The sequence below is a fragment of the Dermacentor andersoni genome, chromosome 2, assembly GCF_023375885.2.
Source record: "Dermacentor andersoni chromosome 2, qqDerAnde1_hic_scaffold, whole genome shotgun sequence".
NCBI lineage: Eukaryota > Metazoa > Arthropoda > Arachnida > Ixodida > Ixodidae > Dermacentor > Dermacentor andersoni.
The window spans coordinates 132,310,119-132,331,244 of NC_092815.1; the positions used below are offsets into that span (position 1 = coordinate 132,310,119).

Sequence of the window (21,126 nt, forward strand, 5' to 3'; positions counted from 1 at the left end):
GTCATCTGCTTGCTTGCGTTTCCTTTCTTTAAAACGCCGCGCCCGCTACTTTCCTGTCGGGAATGTTATGCCACGCTGATAACGCGCATGCCTATCGTTACTGGGAAGCACACTCTTAAGCAAAATTACACCCTTCTGCCGCACAACAATAATCATCTGCCTTGTCTGCATTTCCTTTCTCTAATGCGGTGAGGCCGGTACTTCCCAGCAACGAACGGGATGCGCGTTATGAGCATCTTCGCCATCTGGCGAAGATGTGCCAAAGCGACGTGCGGAAAGGACGCCCAAAAGCTCGTTCACAATGCAGGCAAGGAGAAGCGTTTGCAGTAACAGCGGATGTCACTGAGGAAAATGCAGACGGTGCGCACATTTGGACACTAACCGCACCCTCCAATGGTCGGCTACCACCACCTATTCTTCGTAGTTTCACATGGTGTGGCATTGACGTACCTATGATTGTGGACACCGGTTCACCGGTCTGTGTTGTGTCCAAAGAGATTTTTGAGAAAAACCGTGAACATTGGCCGCAATTAGAAACCGCATTCATTAAACTGTCCTGTTATCTTGGAGAACTTCCAGTATTAGGGAAACTGAGTATGTCAGTGTCCTACAACGACCAGGAGGTCAAGAGTTCCTTGATGGTCCTGAACTGTTCAAGTCCGAGCCTCTGTGGACGAGAGTTGATTTCCAAGTTCAATGACGCAGGATCCTCGGTGTTGAACGTATCAGTGCAACAAAGCTCTGGTCCAGGAAGCAGCCGTACCCCCGCCATTCATGCCGTCCTGTCAGAGTTCAATGACGTCTTCAGCCCCGAGCTGGGTCTAACTGACGGACACCCTGTCCATCTGAAGCTCAAGGAAGGCACCATGCCGAAATTTTGTAAGGCCCGTTCCCTTCCATTTGCTTTACGCGACAAAGTTTCGAAAGAGATTGATAGGCTCGTAACGCTTGGAGTACTGTCACCTGTAACGCACGCCGAGTGCGCTACTCCCATTGTGCCCGTAATGAAGAAGAACGGCGCGGTTAGAATCTGCGTTGATTTTAAGGTGACCTTGAATCCCGTCTGTGAACTGGAGCAGTACCCGTTGCCAGCTATTGATGACATTTTCGCATGCCTGAACGGTGGGGACTGCTTCAGCACGCTGGATTTAAGAGACGCGTATAACCAAGTTCCCCTCGATGAGGACTCAAGGAAGATGTGCGTAATCAATACACACCGTGGGTTGTTTTGCTACAACCGACTGCCGTTCGGCATAGCTTCCGCGCCTGCCATCTTCCAGCGGAAAATAGAAACAGTTCTGCAGGGCCTGACAGGTGTTCAGGCTTACCTTGACGACGTTTTGGTATCAGAAAAACTTGGTAGCACCGACACGTTACAAGTACTGCAGCGTTTTCGTGAACATGGAGTGAAGCTCAGACTTGAGAAATGCAGCTTTCGCCAAGAGGCAGTGACGTATCTGGGTCATAAAATTGATCGTGAAGGTCTGCATCCAATAGAGAAGCATGTTGAAGCAATCGCGCGGGCCCCCAACCCAGAAAATGTTCAGCAGTTGAGGTCATTTCTGGGCATGATTACATTTTATTCGAAGTTCGTGCCCAACATGTTTTCCGTACTTGCACCGCTGTACAAGTTATTGGAGAACAGCACACGTTGGTTCTGGAGACATGCACAAGAAGCAGCTTTTCGTGAAGCAAAAAAATGCCTTCGGGAAGCGGCTGTGCTGGCTCACTATGATCCCGAGAGACCCCTCAAGCTAGAATGTGACGCTTCACAGGACGAAATAGGGGCCGTGCTTTTCCATACATTCGGAAAGATAAACAAACCTGTCGGGTTCCGTTCTAGAACGCTAACAAGGGCTGAGAAAAATTATTCCCAGCTTGAGAGGGAAGCCCTTGCTCTTGTGTTTGGAGTGTCCAAATTCCGTGATTATCTCGTAGGCCGAGAATTCGTATTGGTCACCGACCACCAGCCGCTCGTGGGCCTGCTGAAGGCGGATCGACCAACTCCAGCATTGGCAGCCGCCAGAATACAGCGCTGGGCGCTGTACTTTCGCGGATTCCGCTATCAGCTTCAATACTCTCCTGGTAAACAACTGCTCAACGCTGACGCCCTTAGTAGGCTGCCACAACGGACGTCTGAGCCGAAGCCACCAGAAGCGGACCCACCAGACTATCTGCTGGCCTTGACTGTGTTCGATGAGGGAACTGTGTCAGTTGAGGAGCTAAGGCAGTTGACTGCTGGTGACCCTGCTCTCAGTCAAGTTATGCGATTCACTAAGAAGGGTTGGCCGCCCTGCGCGAAAGGCTTGCGCACGAGTGTCGCACCTTTTTTTGACAAGAAATTGGAGCTTTCTTTGGCCCACGGGTTGTTATACTGGGGCCGGCGAGTAGTCGTTCCGATGGAGGCGCGACGTCGCATATTATACCTTTTGCATGAGACGCACCAAGGATCGTCCGCTATGAAGTCGGTGGCTAGATCGTCATTCCGGTGGCCAGGGTTAGATCGCGAAATTGAGGCAGTGACAGCGTCATGACAGAGTTTTGTTCAAAACCTGCCCATGCCAGCTACAGCAACGCCAAAAAGGTGGCCCGCTACTGTTGAAAAATGGGCAAGGGTACATATCGATTTTGCGGGACCTATAGCAGGGAACATGATACTCGTGGTCGTGGACGCATACAGCAAGTGGATTGAAGCTGTGCCACTCCGACAAGCAAATGCTTCATGCACGATCAACTGCCTGCGCGGTATCTTCTGCAGATTTGGCGTGCCACGAACCATCGTATCCGATAACGGAACGCAGTTTACCGCTGACGAGTTCGCTACTTTTGTCAAGAGGAACAACATAACGCATCTGCGCACAGCTGTATATGACCCTCAATCGAACGGACTAGCAGAAAGGGCTGTCAGGACAATCAAGGACGGCCTCAAGAAGATTGGTGAGGGGCGGTTGGAAGATAACATAAACAGGCTGCTTTTCAATTACAGAAGGACACCTAACCGCTCTGGAAAATCACCGTCAGAGCTGCTCTTCGGATACAAAATTCGATCCCGTTTAGATACATGTTTCCCTCCTGTACACGGAGGGCCAGCCAACGAAGCAGACGAGTGGCCACTGCCATTGCCTGAAGCTACCGACGCCCGCAACTTCGGAACGGGTGAGAAATGGACTCCAGGAATTGTAGAGTCTACAACAGGCTCTCGGATGGTGAGCATTCGAACACCAGCCGGATCAGTAAGACGACATGTTGACCAGGTGCGGAACCGGGAAGATGCGACGCCACCGCTTGGTAAAGACCAAGAAGCGGCAAATCGAGAATCAACAGGTACTCCTCGCGACTACCCATTGTCGCCGAGAACGCCAGCCGAACAAGGGGGCATAACAGAACCTGAGCATGAACTTCAGCCGGAACTCGCAGGGAGCAACGCTGAACCCGTCAGATCACCCCAAGCCTTGCGGCGCTCTACACGTCAAAGAAAACCAGTACAGCGACTTCAGTATTAAGGGAGAAGAGATGTTGTAAAGTGACGTCAGCCGCAGACTGCCTTGCAAGCGCTGACGGCACGTGCGTTTATCGTTTGATATCCTTCCCTTGTTCTCCCTTTCCCCTTTCCCCTTCTCTGTTTCGTATATATACGCTCCGAGACGGAAGCAATAAAGATTCATGTTCCAACCTTCGAATGGCGTGCTGTCGTATACAGTAAGACACGGCACGTGTGTCGTAACTATGTAACAAAAGCGCCGCGTCCGCTATCCTGTTGCGAGGGAGGGGTCGGCCATGATATAGATGGTAGCTAGCCCATGCCGTCGTCCAACTTTTCCACGCTGAGGACGTTGTTGAAGGGAGAGACTTGTTCTCATCGAGAACGAGGAATATGAGATTTATTTACAGTATCTACATCAGGACGTTACATTTCATCAGTCTAACATGACTGAAAGAGGAATGTACCCTCAGCAGCCGCACAACAGCTGCTTATAAACACTCTGTCCTCCCTAGATCCCTACGTGAGGGAAAAACGGCCATTCAACCTGCTACCAATTCGGAGCGTTCAAAGTCATCGTAGCCGACCCGCTTTTGAGGGGGAGAGTTTACACACTCCCGCACGGATTTCACTGACCACACCAAGGTGAGAGGGTTTTCCTAGACATGGGTATTGCCCCGAGCAGGCGCCTCTTCATCCCAGTGTTGACTCCGCAGACAACGGCCTGTCCATGATTTCTAAGCCCCGTGAGACGGCCACAAGACATCTCCCAGGAGCTCCACCGCTTCAAACAAGCCGTGACGGCCACGGCGAATCCACTAACAATACTTGGTCCGCCAACCGCGTTTAGTCAGAGGGGGCGCTCGCTTGGAGACGCGGCGTATTGTTGTTTTCACAGAGCGAGTCATGGCAGTGGGCCGGGCGCGTTTCAAGGTCTGGTTCTCCGAATATCGCCACCCCCGCAGCTGCGGCTTGCTGGGAAAATATTGTAGGTCGATACTCTTGCAGGCCGTTCGTAACACTGTCGAGAATGCTATCATGCTGATAACGCGCATGCCGTTCGTTACTGGGAAGTACCGGGCTCGTAGCCCGGTACTTCCCGAAAGGAAATGCGGACAGAAAGGAAATGTGGACAAGATAGATGACGTTTATTGTTGTGTGGCAAGATACAACCCAAAGGGTGTAATTTTGTTTTACACTCGTAGGCAAAGTTACACCTTTTGGAGTGCCCCTTCTGCCACACAACCATAATCGTCATCTGCCTTGATGCGTTTCCTTTCTTTAACGCTGCGAGCCCGGTACTTTCCAGTAACGAACGGCATGCGCGTTATCAGCATGATAGCATTCCCGACAGGAAAGTAGCGGGCGCGGCGTTTTCAAGAAAGGAAACGCATCAAGGCAGATAACGATTATTGTTGTGTGGCAGAAGGGGCACACCAAAGGGTGTAACTTTGCCTAAAAGTGTAGAGTGTACCCGCCTGTCATATTTTGACAGGATAGCAATTAAGAGGGACGCGGTCAAGACCAGCTTCGAATTTTTTCTTGACAAATCAGGCAAGTAACAGTGCTCTAGATCATAAAATTTAATGATGTTGTCAGTAGGAACAAAGTACCGCTAAGTAAATCTCGCAGGCGGTGCTGGCCTGATGTAAACGGTCAAAGCGTCAAGCTAACGTTATAAAATATTTCATTGGACTATTCTTTCTCTATGATTGGACGTTGACTAACGCCAAACCACCGCTATCATCCCACCATCGAGGTGCCACAACGCGTCATAGTCACCATGTTGGGAACACCACCAACCAAGACGTACTTTTTATATTAAAATAGTAGAAAAATGAATTTGCGCTTACCAATTCTATATGCTTGTGCTAAATGTTTGCACCATTATAAACATATATCTATATCAAAGGTACCGGCCGGGGCCTGGCTATGTCATCTTCGGCCTTTGCTATTCAGAAAAGCATGTCCTTCGAGATCCGCTTTTATTATTTTCTCAGGCTTAGCGTCTCAGGTTTGCATCCAAGAGGCGCAGGAAAAGGCAAGCTAGTAGCAAGGGTTATATTACACAATTCTGTACATAAAATGTAATACTGCTGCAAAATTTGCGCGAGAACAGGGCAGCGGCAAGGGCAAAATCTTTTTTCAACCATTTTTAGAGAAAGAACGCACGCCCCTCTATAAACTAGCAACTATGGTCTTTCTGTTTCGCGCGGAAAAAAATGGGAAAATGCGGGAAGCTCATTTGGCGGTAAGCAAGCGCGGCGCGGAGCCTGTGACTGTTTGGTGTTCGCTTTTGTGTTAAACCGTGTTATTTGAATGAAAATACTCGCTTTACCGTGCGAGTATAGCGCTTGTGTTGTGCTGCGTAGGCTCTGAACAGCTTGCTGCTGTGAGTGAAGGTTGTCTGCCGGCTAAACACCACCACAACGAAGACGCCAGGAAGACGCCGGAGCCACTGCTTCTTCATGACGCCATAGATAATGGCAATTCCTCCTCAAAATATATTGTCGTGAAAGTTGCTGCCGCATTCATTGTTACAACTATGCATAAATTCCGGGAAGACGTCAAGGATACTGTACTCCAGCTCGTGAAATCTCTCGAGTGCCCTATTTGGTAAGCAACTTGAATATTCATGTTGAGACAACCTTCGTTTAGCATTTGCGTTCGCATAGCACTTCAAACGTAACGTACGCTTCTGTGATGGAAATTCTGCACTCAAGGTTCCTGTGGTAGTTCGTCCATTTGCAGTTGTGGTCATGTGACGGAATTAATTGGGTGCCATTTGATAATGCTCAACTGAGCTACTCCACCAGTTTTTGTATGGAGCACGGACGCTTATCTGAACCGTACAACTAACGGCAAGTCGATCTCAAATAATGAAATTTGCTGCTGAGAATTGCCTAAAGGCCGAGTGTGCACACTTCCTTAAAAAGTGTTTCGTGTTGCTCTGTCATTTACTCCAACTTACTGTTTTACCTAGCTTTGTTTAGACTAATGCCTTGCGGTCATGTGGAACTTAGAATTTTTTATTTGTTGTAAGTTCTAGTTTGGCCAGCTTGACAGAGCAGGCTAATATTAGCTATAGCAGGTATATAAGTTATTCACGTAATGGCCGAATGAGCTCGTGTACCATTCAAGCTTACGGAAATGTATTTGTCAAATTAGCAGATCTGTTCTGCGCTCTTCAGCAGATCTTAAAAAAGCTCAACTAGCTTCTTTCGCTGTTGCGTAACATAATGGGCAGTACAATGCCTCGCAGGAGAGCCCGATTTCATGTCTGTGCTCTCGAGAACTGTGTGGCACTAACATAATGATAAGGCGTGTGCAATTCATTTTATTACGTGTTCTCCTGCTTGCTTACATGATCAAGATGAACAAAACGCAATATTTCCTAAAGTGAATGATAGATATTGTGGTCAACTGGAGAAATAAAAAAAAAAAGACATTCTAGGACTGCACACGATACTTAATAAAATTCAGGAGTTGTACGACCCTGAGCGAGATTCAGTTGATAGTTGGCACATCTGTCTTGTTTACTTCTCTCAGTCTGGGCTGTTTGCCATGTTGAAGGCAGTTGATGTTGCAATTTCTGTACCACTTGATAGGCCATAGTGGTACAACAGGATGGACAGGTGGGCTAGTTGATAATCCATTATTAGAAAAACTTAGAGCGCTATAAACACACGGGACATAGAAAAGGAATTTTTTCTGAAAGGAACTTTTTCTACGTCATGTGTGTTTATAGCACCCTGTTTTTCTTATAGTGGTACAACACACACGAAGACTTGTATAAGAACATATTGCAAAACTAAGTACAGGAAAACAAAATTCTGTATTTGCAGCTAGTAAGAGTGTCTAGCCCAACATATATATATATAGTTGCTTTGTGTGCAGTATGCATTTTTTGTTCAATGTACATCTGCTGTCTCTTTAGCACTCTTTCACGTAACCATGCAGGTGGTTGCCCATGCAGCAGTGTTTACAGTATTTGAAGCTCCGAACATTGCTTCCAAACAGTAAATTCACATCCACGCCACAATGCATCACTGCTTCTTGCATCTCATCTCGGTCACAGCAGCCGCATTTCAGTGGGGGAGATACGCTAAAATATCTGTGTGCTTTGCACTGGGGGCAGGTTAAAGAATCCCAAGCAGTCAAAGTTATTCTGGCATCCCCCACTACGACATGCCTCATAAGATCATGGTTTTGGCATGCAAAAGCCTTGAATGTAACAATTTTTTTTTGTGCATATCAACTGTCGACTGTTGTATGTGCCACTGGTGGTACTACACTAGAAATCCATTAGTGTATTTTAGGGGAGCACGAGGAAGGAATGTATAGTCTGAAAACGCTTGTGGCAGGCACTAAAGATAAGAGTGTCACAAAACGTTGTTTGATGTTGAATAGAAAGCCAACAAACTATTTTAAACGCACTTAGGTAAGCTTGTTATTGCTGCCCGGGGATTGGATTGAATTACTTGAAACAGCCATAGCCATAAATCACACTTAATGAAGCCTGTAATTTTAATCTAATGCTTGGGTCGAATCTTTGATAATAGCAGCTTCTTTTCGAGCACTTGCAGTTTATTTTTCAGTTTTTGTACAGCCTTCTGTATTATCGAAAACCAAGAGACACAGCCTGTGAATGTAGTCATGGGGCAACCCCTTGTGCCTTCATACATTTCTATATGGCTTTAAATTTCGTGGGACGCGCTGAGATCAGCAATGATATGAACACGGTGATTGTGTGCTCTATGTCAGCTTCTGTAAAGTGACCGTTTTCAGGTGCGACAAGCGGTGGTCAATGTCAACATGGCACCTCTGATAGACAATGCCATGGCGGTGGTAACATAATAAATGAAAACTTGTACACATGACCTAAATGGGACCAGGGCTTCGTAGTGTTAGAGCCGGGAAAATATGACTAACAAGAACATATCAACGAGGTTCTACTGTGCTTCTCAATATACTTCTCATCTTGTAAAGTGTAGCACTGCAATATAGAAAATGCTGTGGCAATTACATTAGTGAAACTGGTGAAGGAGGAAAGAGTAATGACGTCAAGGATGTTACCATGTTTCAAATATACAGAAAGCGTCTTCTGTCACAGCTGCATCATGTGTTGGGCTAATGTTCCTATTTGCTGTGGAGGAAGTTAGACTGCAAGAGTATTGCTTGAATTTTTATAATTACAAGCTCTGCATTGTACTGTTATATCATGTTGCCTCTTGAAATGTTTCAATGAAAGTCCTCTTCCATGCAAAGTAGAGGGTCAAATGGGTCTGAGTAGTTTACAAAGCTTTGACTCAGTTAGTGCTCCCGGCAACATTTAACGTACTACCTGTGAGGCAGGTGGTGGTCAAATCCTTCATTATATAAAATACTAATTCTTAATTTTTCCTTTAACATAGTAATAGGGCAAGCCGTCTGTGGCAGTAGGGAGGTTATCTTCAGTGCAAGCAGCACTTTTTGAACATCAGTGATGTGAATGTATCAATGACACAGATTGTTTAAACGGACTTGTTTATCCCACTTGAAGCTGCAGTTTAGTGCCTTCTTGCTAATATATTAGTCACAAGAATGGATAACATGCCTTGGAAACTTTAAAGGTGCATTTTGGTCATTAAAGTTGATGCCTCATTACTATATTGATGTTTCACCTATAGCCGTAGCTGGTAGGTATGGAGGCAAACTTCTTCAGTAAAGCTCATTATTACTGTCCAGTAGCTAGAGGGTAGTCATACTTTTTTATGCAACTGTCTTTTCTTTTTCAAATGGTTTGGAAGTTGACATGGTTTTATATATAAATACTATGCGTGTCACCTATGTCTTTGTTTTCATATATCTAACAAGACATAAATTTCTTCCTCTGTAAATGCAGACTCATGTCCACATTTTTGGCTGGTCATACCAAAGAGTAAAATCTTGGATATTTAGTATTAAGCTTTTCACCACAAAATTTATTGTTTATGCAGAATATCATTGAAGAAACCACCTTACAAAGCAGCCCTAGTGCTTTGTTTGCTTCCAAAAGTAATTAGCCGATTCCTTCCTTTCTTTTTTTGCAGCCTGGAAATCCTGCGGGATCCATTGTCGACAAGCTGTCATCATCGATTCTGCAGGTGTGTGTTGCAAAAGAGTGTTTCTAGAGTGTAGTAACAATGTTGTAACATGGCTGCTTTACTGTTTTTAGATTATGTCTGGAGAAAGCCCTCCAGGACAAGTACAAGATTCCATGTCCCCTTTGCAAAACTGTGGTCACAAAAAGGTATGTGTAAGGCATTCTTTGTGTTTACTGTGTATTCACTGGACAGTGTTGTAACAGTTATGCACACACCTAGATCCGATCGTGAGAAACTTGCAGAGGACCTAAAAATGTTCATGAAAAACAATACGGCTTTGTCAAACCAAGGAAGCTACGCAGCCTTAAACAGATCATGGGAATGGAAAAAAGGCAAGACCACATAATGTCGTAAAACTAAACATCAAAGTGGATAATTTTAGAGAACAGAAACCGGAACATTGTGAGGCCCTTTAAAAACATTTTTCTGCAGCTCAAATAATCAGGCATGTCGCCTTTGGATAACTAGGACACAGAATTGTAATTCTTTTAGGAAGAAAAGTTTGTTCGTTATTTATTAGCAGTGTAAGGAAGAGCGGGCAGGTCCAAACAGTTCTATTTGCAAAGGAAATGAGCTTGATAGCTATATAGTTATTGCATCTATACAGCTCAAATTGTACGTAAAATTTAGGCATGAAAATCAGTGAGAAATTTATTATTTCTTTTCTATGAACTGTGGGTAAACTTAAATTTTCTGGGCTGTCTTGCTAAGAAGTGTCAATAACCCCAATAATGAGTTCTGGTGTTTCGAAGGCCATAATATGCTTTACTTTTGTGTATTATAAGTGGCTGCATCAGCTGTATGTTTTTAACATTTCCTTGCCTCGTTTTCTTTTACTTTGCACAAGTTAGCCTAAATAAATGGTCACTTCTCTAAAAGGAAGGCCTGTGGTGACCCAAGACATCTTGTGCAGGCTTTTCTAGAATTTCTACAGTATAATATTTTCATGCCTAAATTACCTTGGCTTTTTGTAGAAAACGTTCCACACATGCCAGTTACCTCATTTCAAGTGTACATTTCAGCAAAGTTCTAATAAATCTCTAGCGTCGTCATGACATTGTTTAACAGCAGTGACAAAAACATCTGTGGTCTAGCTGATGCTTTCGTTTAGCTGTACACTGAGAAAGTTACCAAAATACATAAAAGTGTCAAATTGTGAAATGTTCTTGGCACTATTCACTGTGGCTGATATAAATACTTGACAAATGCTCTAGAACACTTAGCCAGCATTCTTAAATGGCATAACTGCTTTAGTATTACTGTGGATTTCTGAATGTGTGGCCAAGGCAGCAAGGTTGTCTCAGGCATTGTTAATGCACAATTCTGATCACTTCACATCATCACAGTTGGCAACTGTGGTAGCTCAATGGCTGTGGCATTGCACTGCTGGGCAGGAGGTCACAGTTGGATGGAGCTGGAATGCAAAACTGCTTGTGTTCCATGTGCTGGGTGCATGGTAAAGAATTCCACATGGTCAAAATTAATCTAGAGTCCCCCATGGTGTGCCTCATAACGAGATCGGTGTGCTGGCACATAAGATAGTTTGATTAATTTAATTTATTTAATACATTTTTAATTTATTTATTTACTTATTCATTAGTTCCCTCAAAGTACAGACAGACATTACTGAGGGGAGCGGTTTGACGATTCAGCTAGTGTTCAAATTTACAACAGCAGCAATAACAGCCAGCTTATAACAGCATTTAAAGCGTGAAAGAACAGAGAACACAAAATAACACTAAGTCATTAGTGCTATAAATGACAAATGGTAGAGTTAAACAATGAAACATGACTACCATATTGATTCGTGTAAGGGCCGCACCCATCTATGGGCCACAGCCCCAACTCAGCACCCCAAAATTTGAAGGAAAACATTTCTGACAAAGAAGCAATTGCGTTTGGTGCCCCGATGCCCCCCCGCACACATTGGTGAATTTTCGTGCACTGCGTACTTCCACGTGCCGCTACTAGATGACGAAGGCTGTGTGTTGACCTTGATGACCTTGCTCTAGGGTGTGCGCAAGTCGATGGTGGCGCTGGCACCATTTTCACCTAGAGGTTTGGTCCCGTGTAAGGGCCATACCTCATCAAAATTGTGAAAAAAGAAATGCGACCCTTACATGAGTCTGTACGAAATTGTGGCAATGGTAGAGGGAAGGCCATTCCAGTCATAGCATGTGCTAGCATTGAATGAATAAGGGAGGGTTTTGGTTTTACGTATTACAATGCCTACTTTATTTGTGCGATCAAGTCGTCAGGATATGTATGGAGGCGGAAGTGATGCAAGTAATGCATTGTGCAAGTGATGAGGGTTCTGTTTGATGCATGCAAGTGAAGAGAATGCTATTCACAACAAATGCAATTCTATCCTATGAACAGGATGCATTTATACTCTCTTGAACATTTAGGTGTGCCAGTGGATAGAATTTTTCAATAACATTTGAGTAAAGAGTCAGCCGCAGGGTGCAGGAGAAGACTTATCAATGCTGTCATTTGCTTCATGTGCACTGTTATTTGTGCACCAAAGGGAATTGAGACATATGGCAGTTTTGAAAGTGCTTTGCTGCATAACCTAGTAAAATTAAGAGGACGTGTGTCCCAAATTAAATCAGCATAAGAGCACTGCCGTTGTTTATGAACGCATGGTGCCTTGCTGTCTATACTGCTTATCACAATGCAGTGCACCTAGACTGGTTTGAGTGTAATGGACAGTAAACATCAAGCTTAAGTTATCTAATCCTACCATTGGGGACTGGCAAACCCTTAGTTTTTTTTTTTTTTTGTCTATCTCATCTCATGCACCATCGAGTTGAGGTGCCTGCAATGTTGCTGCTGGCATTCCTTATCATGTCAGTTGTTGCGAGATTGCTGGTATCTACCAGGGTGCTGTGCTTGTACCAACACTAAACCTTGCTATCACTTTTAACATTTTGCCTTTCAGGCAAAATGGCTATTTTTTTTTATCCCAACTTTGCACTGGAAACTTGCCTTCCTTTTTGTACACATAAAGAAATAAGCGCTGGTGTTTGCCTGCTTTTCTTTTCTCCTTTGTTATTTCGTGCATGAATAATTGTGAGTTTCACATGCAGCTATGCTTCAACCTTGTTGCAGGAGTCTCACACAGAGTGACCTCATAGTCAAGCTCGTAGATAAAGTGAAGCAACTGGTGTGTGCTGTGAAGAATGATGCAGGTGTGGAAGGTAAGAGTTGGGCAGCTGCTACTTATAGTTAAAGGGGTATTGAAACACTTTTCTTGAAACCTGAAAAACACACTGGGATGCTAACATATTTAAGCAACTATGTTTCTGAAGAAATTTTTGAAAGTACCTGATATGAACGGCAAAGTAATTAGTGCAGTGCTTATATTTCACATTACACCCCCCCCCCCTTCCTCTCCTCAACTCATTGGTTCTGCTCCAACGGGGCAACGCTGATGGCAGTGCCCTGCCTATAGCTCCTTTGTCTTCTTTCCATGGTGTGCTTATGGTACACTTTCGAAGTTGTGTCTGACAAAGGTACCTGAGAGCGACAAAGGAGCAATGACAGGGCATACAGGATACATTGACAACCACCACTTCCCTGTTTTCTAGATATGCAATTGCGATACTAATGCATGGCTATGAACAATCACCCAGTGGCTGCCCTCTACGGGCACTCACACTGGTAGTGATGTATGGCTGATGTAACATGGCAGATAAAGAGCGGAGGTTTTGGAAAGTCATAGGAGAGAGCAAGAAATCTGCTTTTATGCAAAATTGTAGGCTTCCTGCTCTATGCAGTGGCAAAATAATATTTGGCTCACATGCTCACATTGCAGCATTAAAGAGCTTTAGTGCACCTTTAAGCTGCCCTACTACTTGTGACCCTTCAGGCAGAGCTGCGGTGGTGCAGTGTCTGCATTAGGTCAGAACACCAAGCAGCCCTGACCACCGTGATGCTGCGTTAGAGTGGTTTCGCTGCCAACTGTGCTGTTGTGGCCAAAGAGCAAAGCTCTAATTTATAACCAATTTAGCCAAAGTGAAAGTTTGTTACTGTCGGTCCTTAAATTTTTCTTAGAAGTAAGTTTCAACTTAACAACTTGGGCAGTTTAACATGCTATGGTGAGTCCCGCAGAGTGCTGTAAAATATAGTATCTATGCACACCAGTGCCTGACGCATGTTTCAGAACCATAATTTATAGGGTGTGTGTGTGCCTGTAAGTTGGGTCAACTTGCGATAACTTGAACTCAGGTTATTAAAAATTTAGGTTATTGCTAACAAATCTGAAAGTTTAGTTGGCTCTCTGTACCTGCGGAGTTAACCTTAATTTCTTCTTACGTCTTCCATGTTCACTGTCCTATTCCAGGAAACATGTCAGTCATTTTTGGTGAAGCGAAAGGGAAGAAGGCCAGTTAAAACATTGTCGACCATTCCTGTGTCACTTAGAAAAAGGAGCGGTGACTCAAATATGAGGTGTCATCTCATGGGGTAACAGTGGTGGGGCGCCACATGTCCTAAGGCCTCAGTGTCAAAGGGGAGCACAGCTATCAGCAGTCTTTGGTGCTAGTGTCTATTAAATATTGCTTACCATCCCGAGTTGTTCAATGATTGTAATTCCTTTCATGGAATTTGCACTAGAGTGTTAAATAATACTTTAAAAAAATATATGGGGTCGTAAATCCACTATGCTATCCTTCTTTGCATCTTCAGTCACATCACCAAAGGGCCACCTAGAATCGGCAGACACATCGCTGGAGCAACCGTCAGTCCTTTCATCTGTCCAGAAAGCGGTGACATCGTGCAAGAGTTCCCTGACATTTGTGAGTTTCCCTTTGGTTCAGATCCCCCGCCGTTTATATGGCATGTGCGAAGCTTATGTTTTGTAAATAGAGTGGACTCCTCATGAGACGTAATTGTAATGTAAGTGTAAGAATATTTACAGTTAATGACAGTTTTTGCTGGCACTCATTGGCTACACCCTGTAGTTCATTATTCACTTCTCAATATCGTTCTTGGGAAGGAAACTTGAATGTTCACTCTTCAAAATTTGAATTTGCTAGAAGCTCTCTTACCTGCCACGGTGTGACATGTAGTTGAGCATCAGGTGAGAGTTTCAATTCTCAGCCTTGGCAGCTGTATTTCAACGGGGCGGGGGGGGGGGATGCAAAAACACTTGTGTGCTTAGCTTTAAGACCTAGATGTGCATAAATTTATAACCCTATGTGGTTAAAATCGATTTGAAACCCCCAACTGTGGCATCTCTCACAAACCCATGGGTTGGTTTTAGATGTCAGAGGCCCATGATTTGATTTGATTAGAAAAGTTTGCCTTGCTTCCTCCCCCCCACTGCATTATAGGCAGATGCTTACCCAGTAACTGTCATATGAAACCTGCTTTGCTACATTACACAAATAACCATGTCATCCTCCACTGCATCCACTCAAAGCAACTGCTGTTCCTAATGAGATTATTTAGTTTAGGCAGACATCAAAGGCAAACATTGAATCTTGAGAATGTTGAATTACACCTTTAGAAACCTTGCATTGTTTGTTTTATAGCAAGTGCTGAGTTAGTTGCAGGGAAAATTGACACTAAAAGAGCCGCACTATCCTTGTGCAGCATAAATTGCCTGCTACAAAAAGTGAGTGTTTTACAGTTTCACCGTGAGCACAGAGGTTGCACTCTTTGAAGCAAACAACCCATGCTGTATGTTGAAAAACAGCGCAGTATTGTCGAGTAATCACATTCAGGGATACACATACTTTTGCAAGATTTTGCGCGTCTAAAAACTGGATGCATCAGCGTATACAGCTGACAGCGTTCCTGCACTGCATCAAGCTCGTGATCTCCACACACTGCCGGAAACGCTGTTAGATGTATACTTAAATATGTCCAGTGCCGAGTCATGCGAAATCTCGCAAAAGAGATCACTCGAGAATACATTCCCAGTAGGGAAGTACATGCTTGGCTGTGTAGGGGTTGCCATGAAACACTGCGCACTCGAGTTTTGACACGTCTGTGCTTTGTGATATCATAACCTGATCAGCTGCTTGGTGTTGGGCTGCAAAGGATGAGGTCGTGGGATCAAATCCCGACCACGGCGGCCATATTTTGATGGGAGTGAAATGTGAAAACACCCATGTACTTAGATTTAGGTGCATGTTAAAGAACCCCAAGTGGAAAACCCAAGTGGTCCAAATTATTCCGGAGTTCCCCACTACGGCGTGCCTCATAATCAGATTGTGGTTTTGGCACATAAAAGCCCATAATTGGGCTTCTATGTGCCGAAAGTGCATTAGTTGGAAGTTTATGTGCGCTCTAGGGAGCGGGGTGCAGCAAGAATTTTTCAAGTTGGTTCATGAGTAGCCAAGATAGAAATATTTCAGTGCCGTGAACCCATGATTTCAAAAGGCGAGGGATACAGCCTAGAGAGACTCTCTTCACTTGCCCCATCTAGCCTCTGCAAGCAAAATTCCTTCCCCATATTTATTTATTTCACAATACTGTCAATCCCTATATGGATTATTAAAGAAGTGGGCACATGATCATCAAAAAAGTACAATACGAGCAAAATAATGCTGAACAAACAAGAAGCAAGTACAGAAAAACATGGATGCTTACATTCATTGATTTACACATTAGTCTTCAAATAATTGCTCTTGCAAAAAAAAAAAAAAAAATCTAGGTTGTGATTGCGAGAGTTTCTTCTGAATTATTTGTAAATGTTTCTAATGTTGGCTGGCGAGTAATAGCAGAGTTTAAGCAGTTCTGCTCTTGCACAGCTCGCAGAAAGAATGAAAAGAAGAAAGTGTTGTTACAAAGAAATTCTTCTAGCGTGAGATCATGCTTATGTCAAGTCTGTCTGGTGTGTTTGTACTACTTTACAAAAATGGCGGGATCCAACTTCAGCGCACTGTGTAATACTAAGTATAGGAACTTCAATCGTTGAACCTTGGCTCGAATTTCGAAGGTAGTGATGCCTGCGCAAGAAAGAAGTTCAGTTAGTGAATCTGTGTGTTTAAAACGATTATAGATAAATCGGGCAGCTTTTCTTTGCATGCGTTCAAGCGTATGAATGTGGTTTTTGGTATGTGGAAACCATTCTATATTGGCATATACGAGTGCCGGTCTGATAAGGCTGATATAAGCAAGCTGCTTTGTCTGGCTGGTGGAATGCGATAAGGTGCGTTTGAGGTAGAACAGTTTTTTTAGGGCTTTTTTAGCTACGTACTGTGTGTGCACATTCCAGCTGAGGTCGGATGAGATGATTACACCTAAGTATTTTTACTGGGTGATGCTTTGGAGGACAGTGCCGTTGAAACCGTATGGGAACTGCAGACTTGTTTTTTTGTTTGTGACTGACATGCAGGCAGTTTTGTCGGAATTTATCACCATTTGCCAGTCTGCACACCACTGCACTACCTTATTTAGGGAATTGTTCAGTTTTGCTTGATCTTCGCGGTTATTCACATTAGGATAAAGAATGCAATCGTCTGCAAAGAGGCGAATGGTGACGTCGACTTGGTTTGTTATATCATCTATGTACAATAAGAACAGAAGTGGCGCCAGAACAGAGCCCTGGGTAACGCCGGACAAAACAGGGGCAGCGTCAGAAAGGTGATCATTATTTTCTACGTATTGGGAGCATTTTGACAGAAAGTCATTGATCCAACCAACAAGAGGGCCGTTACCAAGCAGGCGGTTAAGTTTGTGATGCAATTTAACATGGGAAACATGTTAGAATGCTTTAGAGAAATCCATAAAGATTATGTCCACCTGTAGTTGCTCATTAATGTCTTAAGTCGTGAAGGGTTTCCACGAGTTGGGCGACTGTTGATAAACCGTTTTGAAAACTGTGCTGGTTTGAATGGATTAAATGGTTAGATTCCGTGAATTCTGTCAAGTGTTTCAAGATTATGTGCTCTAGTATTTTGCAGCATGTGCATGTTAAAGAAATTGGCAGGTGGTTAAACAGGCAAGATGTGTCACCTGATTTTGGTATGGGAATTATTTTTGCAACCTTCCACTCTGCAGGAAGGTGGCTCTCACGGAGTGACTTTAAGAAAATTTTAAATGAAGAAACTTGCTTACTGGTTCTGCATATCTTTTCAAGAAACTATTCGGAATTTGATCTTGACCATTGCTTTTCTTTTCATCTAAATTCACCAAGAGAGGTAATATGCCAGCTGGTGATATATTTGGGGTGGCCAAAATGCTTTCTTGGCAGAGGCTAGGGACGAAATTGTTCAAGGAACCAATGACGATGGTGAAAATGGATTGAAAGCACTTGTTAAATGCATTGCCATTAGCTTTTTGCTTACTTTCCTGAGCATTCAGAGAGGGTACGTTAGAGCGTTTGGCACTTAGATAGCGCCAGAATTTTTGAGGCGAGTTACTGATAAAACTGTGCAATGAATTTTTGAGGAAACAGTTTTCGGCACAGTGTATTTTACTTTTTAATGACATCGTTAGCAGTGTTATTTCTGAGTCAGTTTTTCTACACATATGCGATTTTCTTCTTTTCCTAAGTTTCTTTATTTTGCGCTTCAAGTGCATTATATCTCGACATATCCAAGGACTGCGTTTTCTAGTTTTTCTTTTAACTCGTGGAACAAAGGGGTTTATGCAGTGCGTCACAATGGTATTAAACTCGGTCCACACCATGTCAATAGACGACTGTTGGTTGGAAGATAGGTAAAAAAAAATTGTGATACTCGTAGGCAAGGCAGGTCATGATGGCTGCATCGACTGCATCTTTGAACGAGAGCACTCGCTTTATAGGACCGAGCGTTCGTACAGGACTTGGGAATTGTAAAGAACAAAATATTATCATGTGGTCAGATAATCCTTCAAGAGGTTCAACTTGAACAGTATTCTCAAGGAAATGGTTACTAATGAACACATCTATGAGTGAACTTGAGGTTCCGACAACCCTGGTTGGGAAATTGACAATTTGCGTCAGGTTATATACTAACTGGATATCTGATATGGTGTCAAGCGTAACATTTCTCGGGGCCATTGAATTCCACCTTATGTCAGGCAAGTTGGTCTCCTGCCATTATTATTTTGCTGCCATAGGTTATGTGTTGTTGCATGTATTCTGAAAGAGATTCCAAGAATAGTGGCTCAGCATCAGGCGGCCAATAAACTGCATCTATATGGAAGACATCGCCTTTTAGACGGACGGTGCACCAAACAGCCTCGATGCCTGTAGCCTCGGGCATGACACTGTAAGATATCCCTTGCCTAAACAGCAGTGCAGCATCCCCACCTGTTGTCTTTCTATCTTTGCGTACGATTGCATATTCCGATGGCACAATTTCTTGGTTTAAAATATTCGGGTGAAGCCATATCTCTGTAATGATGGCGGTATCAGGCTGGTAAGCAAGTACAGCTTCTAGTTCGTGGGATTTGTTGACCAGGCTGAGCGCGTTTATATTTATGATTGTTGCTGATTGCAGCTTTGAGCGCTGCATGTCCGCATGCCACTGTGTTCTTCGTTTTTTTAGTCTACAATATCGTTTGAATCGTTGTCCCAAGTGAAAAGGCAGCCATCAATGCGGACTTTGTCGTGGACTAGAAATACCTTTTCCTTGCGATAACGGTTTGCTTTAGTTTTTTCCCACAACTTCTTTCTAACTTCCCGGATAGGTCGTGAAAAATCCTCGCTGATTGAGTAACCGGATCCTTTTAGCCTAGAGCATCGTTTTAGAATAGTCACTTTGTCACGGTGATCAAGTAACTTCAGAATTACGGGCCTGCGTTTATCATCATCGTTATTTGCCTTTCGGCTTCCGAGGCGATGGATTCTTTCGATGCCTGGGGTACTAAAGTCCAGCACTTCCCCGAAAACTTTCCTCAAAAGTGTTTCACGCAGACTTTCTGGGGTTTCATCCTGTTCCTCTTTTACACCATAAATGATCAGGTTCGATCGCCGACTTCTATTTTCTACTTCGTCGATTTTTTACACGTGAAGGCAAGGTCGCTTTCAAGATCACTTATCCTTTTCAGAGAGTCAGAAACCTGCTTTTCAATCCTTGTGATTTTTTCTAACTTTTTATCAATGGCTTCCAACTTTGCCATGGTTTCAGCCTTGCCCATTTTTATTTCCTTTATGTCCCCGTATATCAGTTTTAGCTGCTCTGCCACAGAGGGACCGGGGTTTATCCCGATGTCGCCACTAAGCAGGAGCAATGACCGCACATAGGCACTTATGCTACTAAACATTTCACTCAATTCGTGAATGGACCGTGGGCACGGCAGCAACAGCAAGCAAACGTTGTCACTGCGGTATGACTTTCTGCAGTATTTTCTCACCTGAATGAACAAGAAACTTCATGTTGGCGTTGCCGCCGTGCCCACTGCCAGCCAATCGCCAAGAAGCTCCTTTTAAATGAATGGGTCTCAGTGACGTTTGGCTTGCCGGATCCGTGAAAGACATGGTCACACGGCGAGGAACGTCGTTATCTGTGAGGGTGAGTCGGGGCAGATGCGCCGCCGACACCAGTATCCGCGCGCAGGAGGCCAGGGCGGAGGGTTGATGCGCATGGCATCCCGGAGCAAGGGCTGTCGTCATGGGCAGCAAGCCGAGCATTCCCTGAATGAACAAGAGAAACGGGTTTGAGCACTTCATCTTGGCGTTGCCGCCGTGCCCACGAGCTCTGGTATGAGAGTATTCTCTCATACCAGAGTAGAGGATCACGCGATACATACCGTATTTACACGATTGTAAGTCGACTTGAATGTAAGTTGACCCCCCCCCATATAGCGTGTGACAGGAAAAAAAAGAGCATACCCGTGGGCGCATTCCATAATGAAAACTTATTAGTAGCTGGCATGGTCACTGGACTGCTACTCCTCACTGGTGCTGCCATCGTCATTGCTGCTACGGTCCCGAAGCACGTCGCTGTCCAGCGAAATTCCGGATTTTCATACATATACAAGTCCACGCTGAAAGCACCCAACCACACACAGCCATCAGGGAGGCTCTTTTGACATCTCCGGTTGGCGTAAGTTCGCGGTCTTCTGCCGCCAGCCACTCATACTCACGGCGGAGCAGGTCCTTAAAAGGCGAAGATCCAGGCTTGTCCCATAACCATGTCGCACATCACTGGCAGGGACCGATCACACATTTCGATGAAGTATGCCGCAAGCTTGGCCTTCAGCTCCGGAAAGCATCCTGACTTCGGCCCGTGGAAAAATCTTCACTTGCCGTCACAGGTGAAAATTTTGCTTCGCTGCCGTCTCCACTCTCGCACCACCCATTAAAAAACATCAAACTTGCGGCCCGCTGCCCAGTTTGTTTTTTCAGCTTAAAGGATGGCAGCCCTCGCCAACGCCACTGTGAACAAGTGCCGAATGTTTAATGGACTCGGAGCACTCATGACAACTGTGGAAGCACGGAAGTAGCAAGTGGCCGACAGTCAAATCAAACGCATGAAACTAAAGAGCTACAGGGAAAGAGAAACGCGAGCCGCGAGCAGTGTCTGCTCTTCCATGAACTATCGATACTCCCCGCAAGCGCCGCCGTTCTGGGGGAGC

The 21,126-nt window shown here is 44.4% G+C and overlaps 2 protein-coding genes across 3 annotated transcripts in view; both read left to right on the top strand.

The window, feature by feature from the left end:
- The first annotated feature begins 254 nt into the window (after positions 1 to 254).
- On the top strand, positions 255 to 3,503 carry LOC140215846 (uncharacterized). Its single transcript, XM_072286164.1, has 3 exons — positions 255 to 879; positions 1,963 to 2,085; positions 3,085 to 3,503. Exons 1-3 carry the CDS (start codon positions 255 to 257, stop codon positions 3,501 to 3,503), a joined length of 1,167 nt encoding a protein of 388 aa, XP_072142265.1.
- Positions 3,504 to 5,683: 2,180 nt separating this feature from the next.
- The window catches only part of LOC126540717 (uncharacterized), a 69,172-nt gene continuing 53,729 nt past the window's right edge, over positions 5,684 to 21,126 (top strand). The window contains exons 1-6 of one of the 2 annotated variants that reach the window (XM_050187562.3): positions 5,699 to 5,732; positions 5,854 to 6,097; positions 9,553 to 9,606; positions 9,678 to 9,752; positions 12,718 to 12,806; positions 14,296 to 14,405. In XM_050187562.3, the coding sequence (XP_050043519.2) occupies positions 6,027 to 6,097; positions 9,553 to 9,606; positions 9,678 to 9,752; positions 12,718 to 12,806; positions 14,296 to 14,405 (399 nt within the window). In that variant the 5' untranslated portion in view covers positions 5,699 to 5,732; positions 5,854 to 6,026. Of the gene's footprint in view, positions 5,733 to 5,853; positions 6,098 to 9,552; positions 9,607 to 9,677; positions 9,753 to 12,717; positions 12,807 to 14,295; positions 14,406 to 21,126 lie in introns of both variants that reach the window. The other variant, XM_055076245.2, reaches the window with a different exon arrangement.